Raw genomic sequence first — 17,795 nt, 5'->3', positions numbered from 1 at the left:
CTGAATTTACTCTCTCATAGCTTAATTTTAATATTTCCTTCTTTTCTTACTGTTCAGGATTGGCAAAGTATCTTGTTTTTCTTTGAACAAACTATCACAAACTACTGGAAGAAGCATGTACCACAATCATCAAAAGGTTAGAGGCTAAGATCTTCATTTGCCTTGTAATGTCTTAAAACTGAATAATTTTGGAGAAGTTCTTGGTATGAATGGATTTGTAACTGTTACCCTTTCCTACTGGCAGGCAAAGCTATTGATGATACCTGTGTTCCTCTGAAAAGTGATGGTTAGTGACTTCTGGTGAACATATTTTACTTCTTTGATTCTCATTTGTTTTTCTTTGTTGTGACCTTTCTTCACGTGTTGTGGTGTTGTGGCTGCAGTGAAGTTGAATAGGGCTTTCCTAAAGCATCAAAATGTACAGAACAAGGAAGATGATGCTGATTTACAGGATCACACTCCACGTAAGAGTTCAGTCAGAGAAAGCAATTTTGGTACAGGTGCAGCAACAGCTCCTAAAGACCTGGACTACTTTTCTTTTGATATGAAACCACCCCCATGGCATGTCTGTTATCCAGATCGAATCAGCGATGCATCTGAACACTCTGATAATGTTGCTAGGAACGATCTTACACATTTTCCTAAAAGGGTCAGTTATCAGTGGTTGGAGGATGGTTCCTCCGAGCTAGAAGACTGTAGTCTTTCAGGTGCTAACCCAACTGTTTGGAAAAAGCGATGGATGGAAGGTATATTCCATGGGCATGCATATTCCTGTGAAGTTGGAAATTTTGAAGACGTGCAAACTGAAGGCCTTTCAGCTGATAACCAAGAGTCTGAGATAATGGGTCCAGAAATTGATCTCCAAGAACCTTGCTTTGGGGTTGTCAATAGACCCAACAGAATTACCTGTGATTTTATGCATAATGAAACTAATATAAATGGAAACATGTCTGGCTGTGATGGATTATATACTGAATTTGATAGATTCGATGATGATTGCCTACTCAATGAAGTCACAGAGACAATGGGTGATATTTCTTGCCCTGAGATGCCCCACTTCAGTGATGAATTCTACCATGAAGGTTGTAGTACCCCCATTATCTTGAAAAGGTGCAGTACAAGAAAGCAGTTGGGGACTGCAGCAGGATATGTTGACGGCCTTGAAACTAATGCAATTGCTCAGATGAACTTCCCTGATATCCGTGCAGCGTGGGAAAGTGACGTCATGGATATGTCCTCCATCAAAGATAACCATCTTCATTTATCTCATTCATTCTTGTTACCTGATACACCTAGCAGTCAAAGTCATGCAAGGACTGGCTTGGAATTGCAGGGGAGATCAAGTAAAAGGTTTGCTTCTTGGAACTGTGAAAATATGGATAGTGATTTTAGATCTACTTGGGACAGATTCACCAGTAATTCGTCAAGAATATGTGAAGGATCTAAACATTTCAATAACTTAGATGATGAACCTCAGTCACTGAATTACCTCAATCATGTCGATCAGTTTGTTTCTGAAGATGATGAGATACCGTGGAAATCAAAAATCAGTGCACCATTGTCACACATTATTTCTCCCGAGAAAAGTACCAACGGTTACCAGTTGAATGGCTCTTCTTCCCACCTGGCAAACAACAGTGTGCTTATTAAAGATCTACCTAATCAAGACAATTTTGGATGCGACAGGAGATCCAGGTTTTCCAAGGGTAGATCTAGGAGCTGTTCTGCCCCACCATTTTACAAAGGCAAACGAAAATTCCCTGGATTAAATCATCCTCAGACTAAATTGACAGCAGACGGTGATAAAGATATCCCCATTAAGGACTCAGAAGGTTATTCTTCTTGCAACCTTTGCCATCCTTGTGTATTGTGTTGTCAGTGCTAACTTTGTACTGTTCGAATTGAATGTAGAAACTGCACCTGCACCAGAGAATATCTCAAATATGAGTGCAACCCAGCCTATTCCTGAGACTTGCAGCAGTGAATTTTCTGGCCTAAATTTCAGGTATTCTGCTATTGCCCGCATTTACGTAATGCTGAAAAAGTCCTTGAGCCTGTTACTGAACGCTTCTCTCATTTGGGTCAGCTTGAAGGGAAACATGAAAATGCATGAAGAGACATGTTCTGATGGGCTTGAAAATTTTACTGCTCAAATAACTAAATGGCGGGATGACTCTGACCAGCATACAGTTGAGCATGCATTAAAGTTTGAGATACTCACATATATGGACTTGAATATGGCCCAGTTACTGTGCACTAATTCTATGCTTACTATTTTATCTCCTTGTGTAGGCTTTGGAGTCGCCACATATTCCTTCCGCATGCTACGACGATATACTTAACATTTCTTCTGGGCCTTTACATCTCTCTTCTAGCTCGCTAGTTCCTGAGTGTATTGATAAAAATTGCTTTGAGGAGGCAAGAGTTTTGTTGCAGCTGGATAAGAAATTTATTCCCGTCATATCTGGGGAAATGCTACTCCTTGTTGATCAGGTTTGTAGCTTATTACTTGATAAACAGCATTCCTGGCAAATGAAATATTTTTAGTAGTATATCTATTTATTGTTTCTTTGCAGTAATAATAATTAGCGAATGTTCATGAAGTGGATCCTTGACTTTATCATGCTTGATCGCAGTTTTTTTTGTTGTTGAGGTTTTTGGATATATGTCCAATATCAGAAAGTATTCCTATTATATCGCGATAGTGAATTCTGAAGCATGCATTCCCTATGTTCGTGTAATTTCGAAAGTAGACAATGCATGTATGATGGCAGAAAATATTTTCTGAGATATTTAGAAAGTCATGTCCTATCTTACTCCTGTGCAGCATGCAGCTGATGAAAGGATACGTTTGGAGGAGCTCCGTAGCAAGGTTGTTAATGGTAAACTTACCAGGGAACAACTTTTAAATAGGGCTTTTCATCTTACATGTTGATTGGATTTTCAGGTTTTATCAGATGAAGACCGAGGTATCACTTACTTGGACTCAGAGAAGGAAATGGTACCTCATGTTCTTATATTTGTCATCTGCTGCGTTGTGTTAATATAACACGTGTGGACATGGGCGAATGTTGTAGTGTTATAAACTGAGTTTTTGATAGCTAATGCTAAGACTTCCATGTGGTGCCAGGCTCTCCCTGAGGCTGGATTTCAATTGTTCCAGAAGTATGCTGAGCAGATTCAGAAATGGGGCTGGATTATCAACAATTCCAGCACTTCCTCTCATTCATTCAAAAAGTATGTGTTTGATTACCATCTGGTCTTATTTTTTTATCGGTTTTGTCTTATAAGCTATATTTTTCATGAAATTGTTTCACACGTTTCTGTTTGTTCATTTTAGTTTTCCAGTCCCCTTTCAGTACTTAACGCATCTCCTTTTCTTTTTTAACAACTTGAGATTTGACTGTAGTTTTCTTTAGATTTTGCAATTTTGTTAGCACTTACAGAATCCTTCTGTTGATACTAAGATATACCATTTACTTTATACTCAGGAACATGAACATTCTGAGGAAACAAGGCCGTGTAGTTACCCTTGCTGCTGTAAGCAACCTTTTCTATCATCTATATCCATTCAACGCGTTTGTAATATTGCTGTTCCTACATATGTCACTTCAATCTTCTACCGGGTGAGGAGTCCTATTGGTTTGTACTATTGCTGAGATCCGTTTATTTCATAGGTAAATGGTTATGTTATAAAACCCCAAAAGTTCGTTTGATCTTCACCTTGAAATTGTGCATAGATTGATAATTACTGTATGAATGGAAAGAGAAGTTAACCTCAGGTTTCTCAAAAGTTTGAAAATAACAGACAAGCTTCAGAAAGTGTTCTACACAATGTTTCCTTGTAATAATATTCAGGCCATATCTTTATGAGATTCATATCACCATGTCTCTTGGAAAGAATCAATCATGTAAGGGATAATTGTTCTTCTTGAGTTGAATAATTTGCAATATCTATTGTGTGTTGTGGTATTGATAGCCCCTGATGTCTTAGGTTATCGTTATCTGCACTTTTGTCTTGTTACCTATTAGAAGTGGAATTGTTCGTTTGTCATCAATTTGACAAATATCTGGTGAAATTTTCTCAGCAAAAACTGCATTATAGTATTTTCGCGTGCTAATGGTCATCTACACCACAGGTTCCATGTATTTTGGGTGTTGATTTGACAGGAAAAGATCTTACGGACTTTATTCAGCAGGTGATCCATACACTTCCTTTCAAGTTCTTCTCATTCATTTAATACATTTAGGACTATGCAAGTCAAACTTTTCGAACGTAGGTTGCTTTTCAGCCTTTTCTTGACACCCTATTTGTACACCAGTAGATGGCTGGTGCTCTCACGTTTGAAAAATGCCAGTCAGGAAGTAGTAACCTGCGGGCATGGCTTCTGAAGTATCATGTAAATTGAGCTCATGAGTGAATTAGGCGAAAATTTGAATCAACGTGCCATTTGCAATGAAAAGAACTGCAACGATTTCACCCACCTGCATGTGTGATTTTGTCACAGCAACTTCACTTACCCGTTGATATTCTCTGTAGCTTGATGAGAGCGACGGGTCATCGTCTATCCCTGCAGCAGTTCTCCGTATTCTTAATTACAAAGCTTGCAGAGGTAAACATTTCATCCCTCATGTTAGTACGTGGAACCTTTTCCTCAAGCATCTTCTGTAATCTGTACCTTCGCTGTAAGCATCATGTCGATACTCACCCTTTGGTTTACAACTGCAGGGGCAATCATGTTTGGCGATCCCTTGCTACCGTCAGAGTGCTCTCTGATCATTGAAGAGCTGAAAGCGACGTCCCTGTGCTTCCAGGTAAACACAAGACAGAAGAATCTCTGGTTCCTTTTTTTTCTGTTGCCACCCGATGATATAGTTTGCGAAGATGTCAGTGAAGATGGGAGCTTCCTTTTGTTCTTCCATAGATGAAATGGAAATACATTTCTCGTGCAGTGTGCTCACGGGCGTCCGACCACCGTGCCCATCGTGAACGTGGCGTCCCTCCGCCGCCACTTGGCAAGGCTGGGAGCGCCGAGCGGGTGGAGCGAGGCGGAGGAGCCCTGGCATGGCCTGTCGCAGCACGAAGCCAGCCTCGAGCGCGCCCGGACCCGCCTCAGACAGCTGAGGAGGCTGCGGCGTGGCACCCTGTAGGACGTAGAGGTAGGGAGACAAGGTAAATAGCCCTCCAGAAATAGTGTGATTTGTATTGTAGGGGGAGGGGGCAACACTGTAAAGTAGCCCCGCGCGCATTCGTTTCTGCCGTAGAGATGATAAAGCAAGCATCAACCAGTGTGCTTGTCGAGAGCAGTCAGTCATTTTCATGTAAATACAATATTAACCGAGCAATAAAATATGGTACAGTACGGAAGCGGATTAGGAGCACTCGGGTGCTCCACCCCCCTATATTCAAAAATAATTCAATAATTCAAAAAAAGCCAAAAAAATCTTGGATATATTTTTGAATCAAATATGACTAGGTATTGTACTCGTATAAAATGTTTGGCCAAGGAATAATTCTCGTTGACTTCAGGAAAAAAAAACAAATTTATGATGACAATATAGCATGAATAGTATTTGTATCTAGCATTTTTTGGGAAATCTTTGACCCCGGATACAATAAAAGTCATTTTCTATTTAAATCTTTTTATATGAGTGCAATACCTGGTCATGTTTGATTCCATAAAAAGATTCGATTTTTTTGACTTTTTTTGAATTACTAAATTATTTTTGAATATAGGGGGGCGTAGCACCCGAGAGCTTCTATGCATTTTCGGGTACAGTATTCACTTTCTTTGTGCAACCGTTTTGTTTCACTCTGGCTCTGCTGAAGCGAGATGCACATACTAATGAAGGATTGCAAGCATACATTATGCGGGGTGATGTCCCCAGCCAATATTACTTCACTGGTCACTCGTTCCTAGTGGTGAGTGCCTATTGCGGTCTTCAAAGCCTGGTATAACGAGAGCCTTGACAGGTGTCCTTTTTCTTAACTGCTAGTTGAGTGCATTTTTCAAGGCTTGGCGGGCGACGTACAGTCAACAAAGATGACGGCTAGTATGGTTTTCAATGTGTTATCAGAGATGCTCTTTGGGTTTCTTTTCTTTCATGAAGAAAATATATGTTCGGTGCCGTGGTTGTTTGTTCCGCATCACGGTTGATTGCGATAATCCCATTAGATATCGACCCGATTTTCACATTATTGGATTACCCTTTTTCTTTTCTTATTTCATTATGTTTTAGCACGTTGTGTTATTTTCTCCTCTAGGGCAGTGTGCTGTAGTAGCATCTACTTCCTCCGTTGCTAATATAAATCTTTTTAGAGATTCTAATATGGACTATATGCGAAGCAACATGAATGAATCTAAACTCTAAAATATGTTTATATACATCCGTATGTAGCGTTTATTGAAATCTTTAAAAAGTCTTATATTTAGAAACGGAGGAAGTATGTGACAACCTTACTACGCTTCTTACTACGCTTGATATGATATAGAGTACTACTCCCTCCGCCCCATAACGGAGGGAGTATTTGTTTAGCAAGCAGATCGACCATCGATCAAATAATAATCACCAAATAATGTATTTTTCTATTACTTTAGTATGCCTTTACTTATAGTGACATTTATAACAGATCCGGTGTTTTTTTGAAGAAAATTATAGCCTTATATTTTTTGAGTCGAATTATAGCCTTATATAATGTGAAAAGAAAAAATGAAAAAAAAAGCTGTGCCCAAACGAGGCAATCTTCGGCCCATGAGCTTCGTGTACGAAATGGAGGATAACAACGTCGCTGTGGTGAGTCAGCCCACGAGGACGGCCCATCTCTCTCCCGGGCTGGCGTCGTCTCGTATCGTAATATTGGCAGCCGCGCGGAGACATTTCGGAGGCTGCCATTCCATTTCCGTTCCCCCCCAAATCCTCCCGCCCAATCTCCCCGCCGGCGGGACGATGGGCGCCGCCCACGACGACGACGACGGCGACTTCGCCGCCACCCCGGCGCCCGCGCCCGCGCCCGCGCCCGCGCGCGGGGTGTACCAGGTGAGCGGCGTGCCGGTGGAGTTCCCCTACAAGCCGTACGGCACGCAGCTGGCCTTCATGGGCCGCGTCATCGCCACGCTCGACCGCGGCCGCCGCCAGGGCCGCTCCCACGCGCTCCTCGAGTCGCCCACCGGCACCGGCAAGTCGCTCTCCCTCCTCTGCGCCGCGCTCGCCTGGCAGCGCCACTACCCGTTCCGCGCGCCCCCCGCCCCCGCCGCCCCCGACCCCCTCCTCCACGGCGGCGGCTTCGTCCCCGACGACACCCAGCAGCAGCCCACTCCCGGTACGCCCCTTCCCCCCTTTCGTCCTCTGCTTCGCCGGTTCTTGGATCGAGGACCCGCTGCTGCTCGTTCTTGACTTGGTGCGTGTCGCGGTTCTTGATGTTCAGGCATCCCGGAGAAGGCGGCGGCGGCGGCCAAGAAGAAGAACGCGCCGACCATCTACTACGCCACGTAAGATCTGCCCTCCCCTGAACTGAACCGATGGGACAATCTTGCCGGCCAGGTTTCTTGGCTGCTTGTCTGAATCGATGAGATGAATCCTGATTGATTTCATTCCCCATCGAAAAATCCTGATCAGTTTCTTGGTTCCGTTGTCTGTCTGTCTGTCTGCTGCAGGAGGACGCACTCTCAGATCACTCAGGTGGTCCGGGAGCTGCGCAAGACCTCGTACCGAGTGCGCATGGCCATCTTGGTACTACCTAATGTTCCCATCTCAGTGCACTTCTTGCCTCTTTTTCTTTTTGTCAGTTAGAAAAGGAAATCCATTATCCGACCAATGTTAAGTAGCAGTGGCACAAATGACGCCAAGCCATGTGTTCAATCATCATGTGGTAGTGTGTGTTGTTCAAGCCGTAATCCCCAGGAGCCACATTTATGTGGGGCTCCAATGTTCTGAAGTTAAACTGCATGTAGTTTGACCAGCCAGTGATCATGCAATGCAGGCCTCAAGGAAGCACTATTGCGTCAACAAGACCGCATGCATGGCTGACTCAATTGACGAGGGATGGTAACATACAAGACACATTTCTTTACTAATTGTTTGGGTTCTTCATTGTAAACCATTTAGTGAGTCCTTTTCTCCCTCATCAGCAAGAGGCTCCTAGACGACAAAGTTCAAGGATGCCCAGAATTCAAGTGAGTTTTCCTAGCTTCTTTCGTGTAAAAACATATTTAACCTTGATCACGTTTCCCCCTTTCCCTAATAATGCGAGGAGAAACATGTATTGGCAGGAATGCACAGAAACTGAGTCGTCATCCATCCCTTCAGACCGGTGGCTCCTATGAAGTTCACGATATTGAGGATCTTCTTAAGGTTGGAAGACAAGTCAAAGGTTTGTCTATCTCTTTGGTTACATAGATTTTCCCCTGAGGGATACATTATGCCACCACTGGATGCTGAAATCTATTGTCTTGCCACCTTTCTTTTTGGTTATCTGCAGGATGTCCATATTTTGCTGCGCAAACCATGGCAGAAGCAGCTCAACTGGTTTTCTGCCCATATAACTACCTAATTAGTCCAATTGTCAGGAGAGCAATGGACATTAATATCGCTGGCTCAATCGTTATTCTCGATGAAGCGCAGTAAGTCCAGACTCATGATTCTTTTTCAGTGTCAATCAATGGTTTCCTTAGATAAGCTAGCAATATATTTCTTGTGGTTCCTAATCAGTTATCACTCGGAAGTTTTCTCTTCAGAGCAGTTTTAATAACAAAACGGTGAATTCCAGCTGTTATCCTTATTTCAAGTCCTTGCCTTGCAGCAACATAGAAGACATAGCACGTGATTCTGGAAGTGTTGATGTTGATGAAGAATCACTTAACAGTAAGATGATCATCACTGTTCTGTTAAAGCTCATCGTTCAGAAAACATATCCTCCTGTTACAACCCATGCTAAGCTAAACTTATTTATTTCTGTGATCAAGGTCTCAAGGAAGAACTAGCAAAGTTAGCCACTGATCAGGCTGTTGGAAAGATATACCAACCCTTGCATGACATCATTGAGGTACATTTATGAGAAGAGAAGAATTCATAATCCTGTTGTTCCCCATTAATAAAGGAAGAATACACCCCTAGTAGCAATGCTGGTGTCAGGGATTAAGCTCTAGTACTTATGCAGGGGCTTAGCACTTGGATTTCTGCTCAGGAGGGTGATCCACGAGATAACGAATTTGACCATCCTCCTTCATTGTACGTACTATGGAATCTTGTGTTGTTTCTTACCTGATTTATCTATCTAATGTTTGCCATGAGGTACCAGTATCAGGATCTATATAGAGGTACCGACCTTTTCCCTTGGTTGATTTACTAGGGGCAAGATTGACATTGTAAAAAAATATCTCTGAATTCATCCAGCTTTGCCATCCCTAGATGGAAAAAGTGCAAATTATCACACTGTCATTGTTGCCGTCCTTCGCTTCTCCATCTCCGCGACCAAATAAAACCTAAGGTTTGGGAATAAATATGTGCTAGTAAACAGTTGGGGCTGGAATACATTCATGTAGAAAGGTAACAATTGATAGTCTTACTCAGCTCAGAATCGAGGTTGCAAGCGCTAAATATGCACTAGAAAAATAAAAGCCAAAAAAAGTGTCTTTGCCATGTAATTTGCTGTTCCTGCTAAGACAAACAATTTAGTGTTCACTTGAAAAATAGTTAGAAGTATATCCCTGTATTGGCATTTTGAATATTTTAAGTGTCCCTATCTGTATTGCCCCGATACCGACACATATCTGTATCCGTGCCGCTTAGCCGATGGAATGTTAAACCAAAGATTGTGTTGGCGTTTGGCATGGATTTGCTGTGATATGTAAAGTTGGAAGAGCTCCTCAGACTTTCAGAAGTTATTCATGATTGCTTCGCGCTGAGATGTTAGGATTTTATGGACCACTGAAACATGACCAGTTGCTTCTATGGTGCTGTGTCATTAGTGCAAATAACTTGGTACTGCACATGGAATCACATTAGGCACTAAAGCATCTCAGATTTTTTTTCCTGTTATTAGATACTGTCTACTTATTTCCAGTACAAATTTCAAGCATACTAAATCCAAAAATCATCCATTAATATTTTAAAAACATTGGATTCTATCTTGTTAATTAATTTCCACTTGTACAATTCACTAGAATAACTACATGCTTGCAACAAAGGACGAAAGTAAGCATTTTCCTTGCATCCAGTTGATATAACCTTTTGTAATCCTCAGTTGGACTGGTGAAAATGCTGTGAAGGAACTCCAGAAGGCTGGTATTACTCCTGCATACTTCCCGATATTGCAGGAATGTGCGACGAAGGTGCTTCCCAGTTCAAGTTTCAAAATGCAGTTACTCTAGAGTAGTAGATTATATTCACTAGTTTAATGTAGCTCTGGAACATTTTCTCTGTAATATTTCTTTCTGTGGCATGTGGCTGTCAAGACTGTCAACATGCACCTTGATTCTTGATATTGCCTCTTGTTTTAGGCAGTTAAGGCTGCTTCGGATACTGAGTCAGAGGGAGACCACTTAACTGGTCATGGTGCTATGACACTGGAGAGTAAGCAACACCTTGTTCCCCATTAATCTTCAGTAAATTTAATAACCTAATAATACCATGAATTTTTTTCAGGTCTATTCTCCTCACTGAGTCACTTTTTTGGTAGGAATGGGCGCCATTTGTATGATTACCAACTTGCTATCCAACGGTTTGCTCACAGAGAAGGTAGCCATGCTTACTTCCTTATAATATGTTTTCCTAATGATGTGGAAGGGGAGAACATTTTATCAAGAGAAAATTGGCTCTTGGACACTGTACATGTGATTCAGATGCTCTTTAAATTACAAATCTGGTTGCTTGATCAACTTTCAAGTCATTGACAGTCTCATTACATATTTGAATCACATCATTTGCAGGCACTTCTGCCTTTGGAGTGAGAAATGTGATGAGTTTGTGGTGCCTCAATCCTGCTGTTGTTTTTCAAGACATTGCAGATCTAACCCATTCAGTAATATTGACATCTGGGTAAGTTTCCACGTTGACGTTTCTCTTCTCAAAATGTTAGGTAAGTGTTTTAGTTTACGGTAGCAGCATATGGCTTCGATGAATTGAAAAAAAAACAGAAAAGAAAGCAAGTGTATGTACATGTAATGTATAACTAGTAAATATGGTAAATTTATGTATGGCACATACTTGCTAGCTGGAATTTGGCCGAGCACAGGGCTTTCAGCCTTATGGATGTGCGAACAGGCTTTTCACCGCCATGTAGGCACATGACCAGCTGACATATAATTGTTCCAAACTAAATAACTGGTTATCCACTTCTGGAGTTTTCCAAAATAGCCCACAGTTTCTGTGCAATATCAGATCAACAGATAATATATAGCTGGCTCTTAACATATATCTCTGCAGCACACTCTCTCCAATGGGCTCCTTTGCATCTGAACTCGGTGTACAGTTTGATGCTTGCATGGAAGCTCCTCACGTAATCGATGCTGATTCTCAGGTGTGTCTCCTGCAAGTAGGTTGTGCTACAAAATACCTGCATAGCCAAATGGCAATAGTTTTTACTAACTATTGGGTATGAAGTTAAGGAAAGCGGAACCATACTAGTTTCCCCTATCCCCACTCCAGATTTTTTTCTGTTCCACACAACGTTAGCTGGTAAAATGTGAAACATGATTCCTTCTTTCTGCAAATTCGGTCATTTTGCCCCATTGTAATGGAAATGAATATTCAGTTAAATGTTATCACAGATTCCCAAGCTTTATCCGATATTTTGACTGAAAAAGTGTGCAATATGATAAATTGCAAGGCAATGTAATAAAAAGTTGTCTAATTTAAACTATTTGAAAGCTAAACATTTTGAGCTAACTGACATGGCTTGATTTTACTGTACATGCCCAATCCTCTTATATCTAACCAATTAGAATAATGGTTAAGCTAGTTTTGTCAGGTTTCAGGATTTTTTTTGCTAGTCCTAACTGATCATCATTTCTCACCAATTGAAATACAGTGCTGTCCTGCACCAGGCAGCATAGAAATGCTTTGGCCTGATGAACTCTAAGCTTCTTACCCTTTAATTCACTCGTGACCTGGATAAGATATGGAGCTTGCATGCATAGTAGAGATATCATCATAGATTGTTTATGCCAAGCAATCACTTTATGCGATTTCTCAGCCTATGTTGTATGGTGATGCAGGTTTTTGCTAGTGTACTGTCATCTGGCCCAACAACACATCGATTGAATGCCAGCTATAAAACTGCAGATGCATATTCTTTCCAGGTAACTAGTCATTGTTTTTTTTGTGGGTAGTCATTGTTTTTTTATGTGCTAACATAAATCCTTTTCTCCAAAAATTTAATGCTCTCATTTTTATATAGGATGAACTTGGAGCTTCAATAGAAGAAATATGCAGAATAGTGCCTGGTGGTGCTCTAGTGTTTTTTCCTAGCTATAAGCTGTTGGACAAATTGAAAGTGCGCTGGTCTCAGACTGGTCAGTGGGCACGATTGAATGCTCGAAAACCGGTGTTTGTTGGTAAGATTTATGCTGCTTCAGAAACTCTAAAAGACACACTTTACATTTATGTTTCCTGCTTGTTGCTTATCTGAGATTTGTTTGTTTCAGAGCCTAGAGGTAGTACTGAGGAACTCGAGCCTGTCCTAAATGGATACTATAATGCAATCCTTGGTAAGGTTCCTCTTAAGAAAGGCAGAGGTGGTGCAAAACAAATTGTGAAGAATCGAGTGAGAAAGAATTCATCACAGGAATCTGCTAAAGGAGGAGCTGCTTTTCTTGCAGTTTGCCGTGGCAAGGTGCTAATTCTATCCATTTACATGCACACAACCATAAATGCATATGTACACATGCATAAGCCCCAATTTGAAAGTCTTGGTGCTGCGTGTTTATCAGCAGCCATTAGCTTATGTTTTGTCGCTGCTGATTTTTATTTCAGGTATCTGAAGGAATTGACTTCTCTGATGACAATGCTAGGGTTGTTGTATCCTTTATTTTCATCGTTATATGCCTTTAAGAGTTCAGTGTCAAATTCTGCACTACTATCCAGTAGCATGATTGGTAATAGCGAACTGTCTAACGTTTTTAGCTGCCGCACCTGTATGCTTTTGATGCCCAGCAATTTTTCTTGACTAAGACATTAGGTCATTGTTGGCATTCCGTTCCCAAATATGTAAGTATCTTTTTTCTTCTTCTAGACATAAGTGCAGTTCCTTTGCTGTGTTTATTTCTGACGTTAATTCATGGATCAGAAATGATGTCCAAGTAAAGCTGAAAAAGAAATATAATGATTCCTACAAATCATCAAAGAATCTTTTGAGTGGGAGTGAATGGTACTGTCACCAAGCATTTCGTGCTCTGAATCAAGCTGCTGGTATGATACTACTTTATCTGTTGAAGATCATTTGTTGTAATTAAGATGTTTAAAATGGCTAATTACTATAATTATTTTTCTAGGTCGATGTATTCGGCATAAATTTGACTACGGAGGCATAATTTTGATTGGTATGTTACTCAATTCTCACTCCCAAATGTTTCATGGCTTGACAGAAAGTTGGTTCTTATAGTTTTTCTATTTGATTGATTTGTATTCCATTGGATACAATAAGCTGTTCTTGATTCAAAATTACTTATGATCACTGTTGTTATTACAGATGAGCGATATCAGGAAGAGAGAAACCTTCTACACATTTCAAAATGGCTTAAAAACTCAATTAAGCATTATGATAGCTTCCAGGAGACAATGGATAAGATGGAGAAGTTTTTTCAGAAGGCTGAGGTACTGATATTATTATGCATTTGATATTCTAAATGTGGATGCACTATCTAAAATAAATGGTGATCTTTTCAGGAACATATTAAGATCAAACGTCAAGAAATGTCCACTAAGGATAAGTTGGATGACGATCTACTTACATCACACGGTGATAAAAGAAAGTTGCATTGGCCAGAACCAAATTTCTCAAAACACTCAGTACTGCAAAGTAATCAGAAGGGTAAGTTGGATGACAATCTACTTACATCATACGGTGATAAAAGAATTCTGCCTTGGCCAAAACCAGATTTCTCAAAGCACTCAGTACAGCAAAGTAATCAGAAGGTAAAGAACAAACATGGCAGTCTGAAGGTTTCAAACATTGATGTTGTGGGAGTAGACCATGAAAATTATGGCAGGCCTTGTACATCATCCGAAGCATGCCAGGTCTCTTCAAAATCTTCTGACTTCACAAAGAAAAAAAGCTCCCCTGTACCAGGAAGTCTTTCAACAGCATGCCAACTTCCTCCATCGCATAAAATTCAGAATAATTTGGAAGACGAATCAGACATTGGGGGAAATCATGCAGTTGATATAAATGTTATCGACTTGGAAATTTGCGATTCTATGTCTGGGTAATCTATCATCATTCAGGCATGTTTGTTCCTGAGAATTGTGATGTAATTCAATTCTCATTTAATTAACCTTGCTATTGTTTGCAGGCATGCAAAGTTAACAATCTTCACTCCACCAGAAGACAGGTCGCAAGAGCCTACTCTTGTGGAAAGAACTTCTGCTAAGGATCCAGTTGCTAGCCCCAGCATTCATTCTGAGGTAAATACATCCGCAGCGATGGACAATGGTGAAGATCAGGTCGTAGGCGTGTCTGCTTCGCTCTCAACAGCTAACAGAAACCAATCTTGCGTGTCAACATCAGCGGGTACTCCTGAAAGAACAGCCAATAGAGGTTATCATTTGGATCATGAATCTTCAATAGACAGAAGCGTAAATTCTCAGTACCAGAAAAGGAGAAGGTTTAATATACCAGTGAGCTGTTGTACTGGCACAGAGCATTCTAATCCTTCTAATCCTTCAAGCACATCTTTCTGCAATACTGATTGTGCTGTTAGCATGGCGCCCCGAGATCTGAAGAGAACTGATGGTCTGTGTTGTGAAAGTCAGAAAATGTCCAGGTGTGAAAATTTCAAGCTTGAAAGAAGTCACAAGGCGGCAGAGTTTGCATCAAATAAATCTGCAGGAACAAAGCTTGATATTCGTTGTACCACATGCAAAACGCCACTTGGATTACAGAAGGATGGCTTTCTTGTTTCATGTTCATTGGCATCGCCCTCAAAATTGTACTTGACATGTCTTTTGAGACATGGGCTATCAACTGTTGGCTTCGCAGAAGATCTTATGTCATCGCCACCAGCTGTGGTAAATGTTCTTGTATGTGAAGCTTCTTCACTCAATCAAGGGATCCTTAGCAAATTCTGCAGTGAAGGTTCTGCTCATCAGTCCGGTGTTTGGTCTGAGAAGGATGGATGTGTATACAAGCCAGTAACATGTCCTTTCTGTCCTCGTGAAAATTCTTTTGCCACGGTGCTCGGAGCGCAAGTTCTTGCAGCTGATGCTTCAAATCTGGAATCATTAAACAAGGTACTTTCCACATTTTGATGCATCTTTTGATTTAGTACTATTTCCACATGATTCTAATTGTCCCTCTCTTCAAACGAAGGTGCTCCTGTTTGCTGATTGTTTGGATCTCAAGCATGAACCATCAAATGAACAGGTACGTGGTTTTCCTTCCCAGACCTGTATCCCTTCAGTCATATCGCTGACATAGTAATAAGCTAACAAAAGAAAATACTGTTCTATTTTTCCATATCAAGGTTGCAAGAGATCATACAGTTGCTAGTAACCCCATGGGGACAGATGCTAGTAAACCCATGTCACCCCCACCGGTGATCGATCTTGAGAGTTTTGCTTATAAACCAGTGAAGAAGGAACCTGTGTCACTAAGCACACGGAGGTCCAAGGTTAGTCACCAGTTGCGGTGTCTTACCTATTAATTACACTTTGCTTATGCTCAATTTCCTGTTATTCCAAATGCTGCCATGTTCAGCATAATTTTGGTCTTGCTTCTTTGTATTAGATTTATCAAATGAATGGCCAATCTCTAAGATAGCTAACCACATGGCACTCCCAGAAGATTGCTGATAGTTTACTGGTAGCTAAACAATCCCAGTTCTAGACATAGTGATCAACTTTTTTTTTTGGGGTACTCTATGAGCAGCTTAGGTTACCTAGCACGAACAGATCCACAAAACCACAACTGGTGCATAACGTGGAGGACTCATAGGATGGATTCGGGCTCGTTCATTGGCGAACTAGGAAGAATTTGTGCCTTAGCAGTCAGCACTACTGGCACACATCATCCTGGAAGAAGATGCTAACTCAGCTGTGGGCTAGATGAGTTGGAGGGAGATGAGATTTTTCATTGAGGTCGATGCATGTTGTAAATACAGAGCCATATGAGCATTAGCTAACTTTTGCTGTGCCGTGCGTATTGTAATTGTAAATCTTAGGAAGGGCGACTGAACTTGGAACACTTCCATTGTATCGATGCAGACTTTTGATTTTATGTGTACTCAAAACAACAATGACGTAAATACACAAAATTTCCAGTGTCTGTATTTATAAGGATTGCTATCCTCTCTGTAGTCAGTGGGTTGTTGATAGTTTTAATTCAACCAAAGCTGAGCTCTGTAGGCCCCTGCTCCATGCTATTCTGGAGAGATCACAATTGACAAGCATCATATACACTTTTTTTAGTGCCTATTATTGATGAATTTTTTTAAGCTAGCTCTTGCCCGCCTTAGTCCTTAACTTAAAATGTTACGAGGTTTGATTGTGTTTTGCTGCAATAAAAAGGACATGAGGTTTTGATTGTACTGCCGCAGTTCCACTAAATTGGTTGTTGTAGCACTGTTACTCACATAAGGTTGATAGACATACAGATTCTCCAACTTGATACGACATTGATCATTGTACTTATGTTCGTACATATTTGAATCGTAGCACAAATCTTGCCTTTAAAAGACCCCACTGCCTTTCCATTCTTATCATATGCACACGCACTAGAAGTTTGGCGCCCACAAAAACAACAATTACTGCTTATAATGACAGACGAGGGGTGGTAAAGATATCAACCACATATACAAATGTTTGGAGTTGGAGGCATTGGGATATCCTTACGCGTTCCATTTCAAATGGAATCTGGTTACCAGTGTGATTGATGCATGATGATAACACTTGAATCCACATCTTGGTACACTTGATCTAGACTGTTCAAAGATAATTGATTGCGGACATCTACAGCATACTGTAGGATAGCAACATGCCGAGTGCAGATTGTTAGACAGTGTTTGACCAGTCATGCTTACCATATTTTTTCTTGGGGCTTGTGTCTCTATGTTTATAAGGATTACTATCCTCCCTTGATCCAATGGGGGTGGATACTTAATTTTGATTAAATATTAGAATGCTTAATGCTGAGTTTCTGCAGGCCCCCGCTCCATGTTATTCCAAAGATCATATAAACCACGTGTATTGATTGGACTTGTCTGTGCTTTTGTTTTTCGTATGATCCTTGGAGCTGCTACACATAAGGATTCCAAAGTAAAACATGACACATGAGGTGTTAATTGGGTTCTACCAACAAATTAGGTGGCACTAGCACTGTTACACATATAAGGCTGACAGATATGCAGATTCCACAGTTTGATACTACACAACTAATTGATCATTGCATCATACACTTACATATTTCAACCGTCCTTCCGTCCAAGCACAATCAAAACAATATAATCCATAGAAATCACCTGGATAGCTCCATGACAACGGATCGGTTGCTGATATCTATGACATGTTGTATTAGAGAAACATGTCCAGCGTAGAATGTCAGTATCACACCATCTGGGTTCTGGGCAAAACGAAAAATGGTA

The 17,795-nt window shown here is 40.9% G+C and overlaps 2 protein-coding genes across 4 annotated transcripts in view; both read left to right on the top strand.

Moving 5' to 3' along the window:
- LOC119302830 (DNA mismatch repair protein MLH3-like) overlaps nt 1–5,363 on the top strand; it is a 9,643-nt gene extending 4,280 nt beyond the window's left edge. For 2 of the 3 annotated variants that reach the window (XM_037579867.1, XM_037579868.1), the window contains 14 exons: nt 58–136; nt 245–286; nt 384–1,832; nt 1,912–2,005; nt 2,087–2,189; nt 2,293–2,493; nt 2,828–2,872; nt 2,948–3,001; nt 3,131–3,237; nt 3,492–3,540; nt 4,140–4,199; nt 4,541–4,613; nt 4,730–4,815; nt 4,954–5,363. In XM_037579867.1, coding sequence (XP_037435764.1) covers nt 58–136; nt 245–286; nt 384–1,832; nt 1,912–2,005; nt 2,087–2,189; nt 2,293–2,493; nt 2,828–2,872; nt 2,948–3,001; nt 3,131–3,237; nt 3,492–3,540; nt 4,140–4,199; nt 4,541–4,613; nt 4,730–4,815; nt 4,954–5,151 — 2,640 coding nt within the window. In that variant the 3' untranslated portion in view covers nt 5,152–5,363. Of the gene's footprint in view, nt 1–57; nt 137–244; nt 287–383; nt 1,833–1,911; nt 2,006–2,086; nt 2,190–2,292; nt 2,494–2,827; nt 2,873–2,947; nt 3,002–3,130; nt 3,238–3,491; nt 3,541–4,139; nt 4,200–4,540; nt 4,614–4,729; nt 4,816–4,953 lie in introns of those variants that run through there. The other variant, XR_005147760.1, reaches the window with a different exon arrangement.
- A 1,540-nt stretch (nt 5,364–6,903) lies between these two features.
- LOC119302829 (Fanconi anemia group J protein homolog) lies at nt 6,904–16,535 on the top strand. Its single transcript, XM_037579866.1, has 28 exons — nt 6,904–7,321; nt 7,427–7,490; nt 7,656–7,731; nt 7,982–8,046; nt 8,130–8,174; nt 8,271–8,371; nt 8,480–8,621; nt 8,801–8,862; nt 8,964–9,043; nt 9,158–9,228; nt 10,244–10,331; nt 10,500–10,572; nt 10,645–10,737; nt 10,929–11,037; nt 11,425–11,518; nt 12,216–12,299; nt 12,398–12,554; nt 12,645–12,832; nt 12,973–13,017; nt 13,178–13,206; nt 13,286–13,407; nt 13,491–13,538; nt 13,688–13,812; nt 13,885–14,423; nt 14,511–15,447; nt 15,527–15,580; nt 15,681–15,827; nt 16,085–16,535. The coding sequence occupies exons 1-28, from the start codon at nt 6,949–6,951 to the stop codon at nt 16,148–16,150; spliced, it is 4,077 nt and encodes a 1,358-aa protein (XP_037435763.1). The 5' UTR covers nt 6,904–6,948; the 3' UTR covers nt 16,151–16,535.
- The last annotated feature ends 1,260 nt before the right edge of the window (nt 16,536–17,795 follow it).

This window comes from Triticum dicoccoides, chromosome 5A, assembly GCF_002162155.2.
Source record: "Triticum dicoccoides isolate Atlit2015 ecotype Zavitan chromosome 5A, WEW_v2.0, whole genome shotgun sequence".
NCBI classification, from domain to species: Eukaryota; Viridiplantae; Streptophyta; class Magnoliopsida; order Poales; family Poaceae; genus Triticum; species Triticum dicoccoides.
This window is presented reverse-complemented; position numbering and strand designations above follow the sequence as displayed.

Bases quoted from the DNA above. Each gene is read 5' to 3' on its own strand.
- LOC119302829 (XM_037579866.1), top strand. From the start codon at position 6,949: ATGGGCGCCGCCCACGACGACGACGACGGCGACTTCGCCGCCACCCCG. The intron at 8,372-8,479 runs GTTTGTCTATCT...GGTTATCTGCAG, and splicing joins GGTTGGAAGACAAGTCAAAG to GATGTCCATATTTTGCTGCG. The intron at 13,539-13,687 runs GTATGTTACTCA...TTGTTATTACAG, and splicing joins CGGAGGCATAATTTTGATTG to ATGAGCGATATCAGGAAGAG.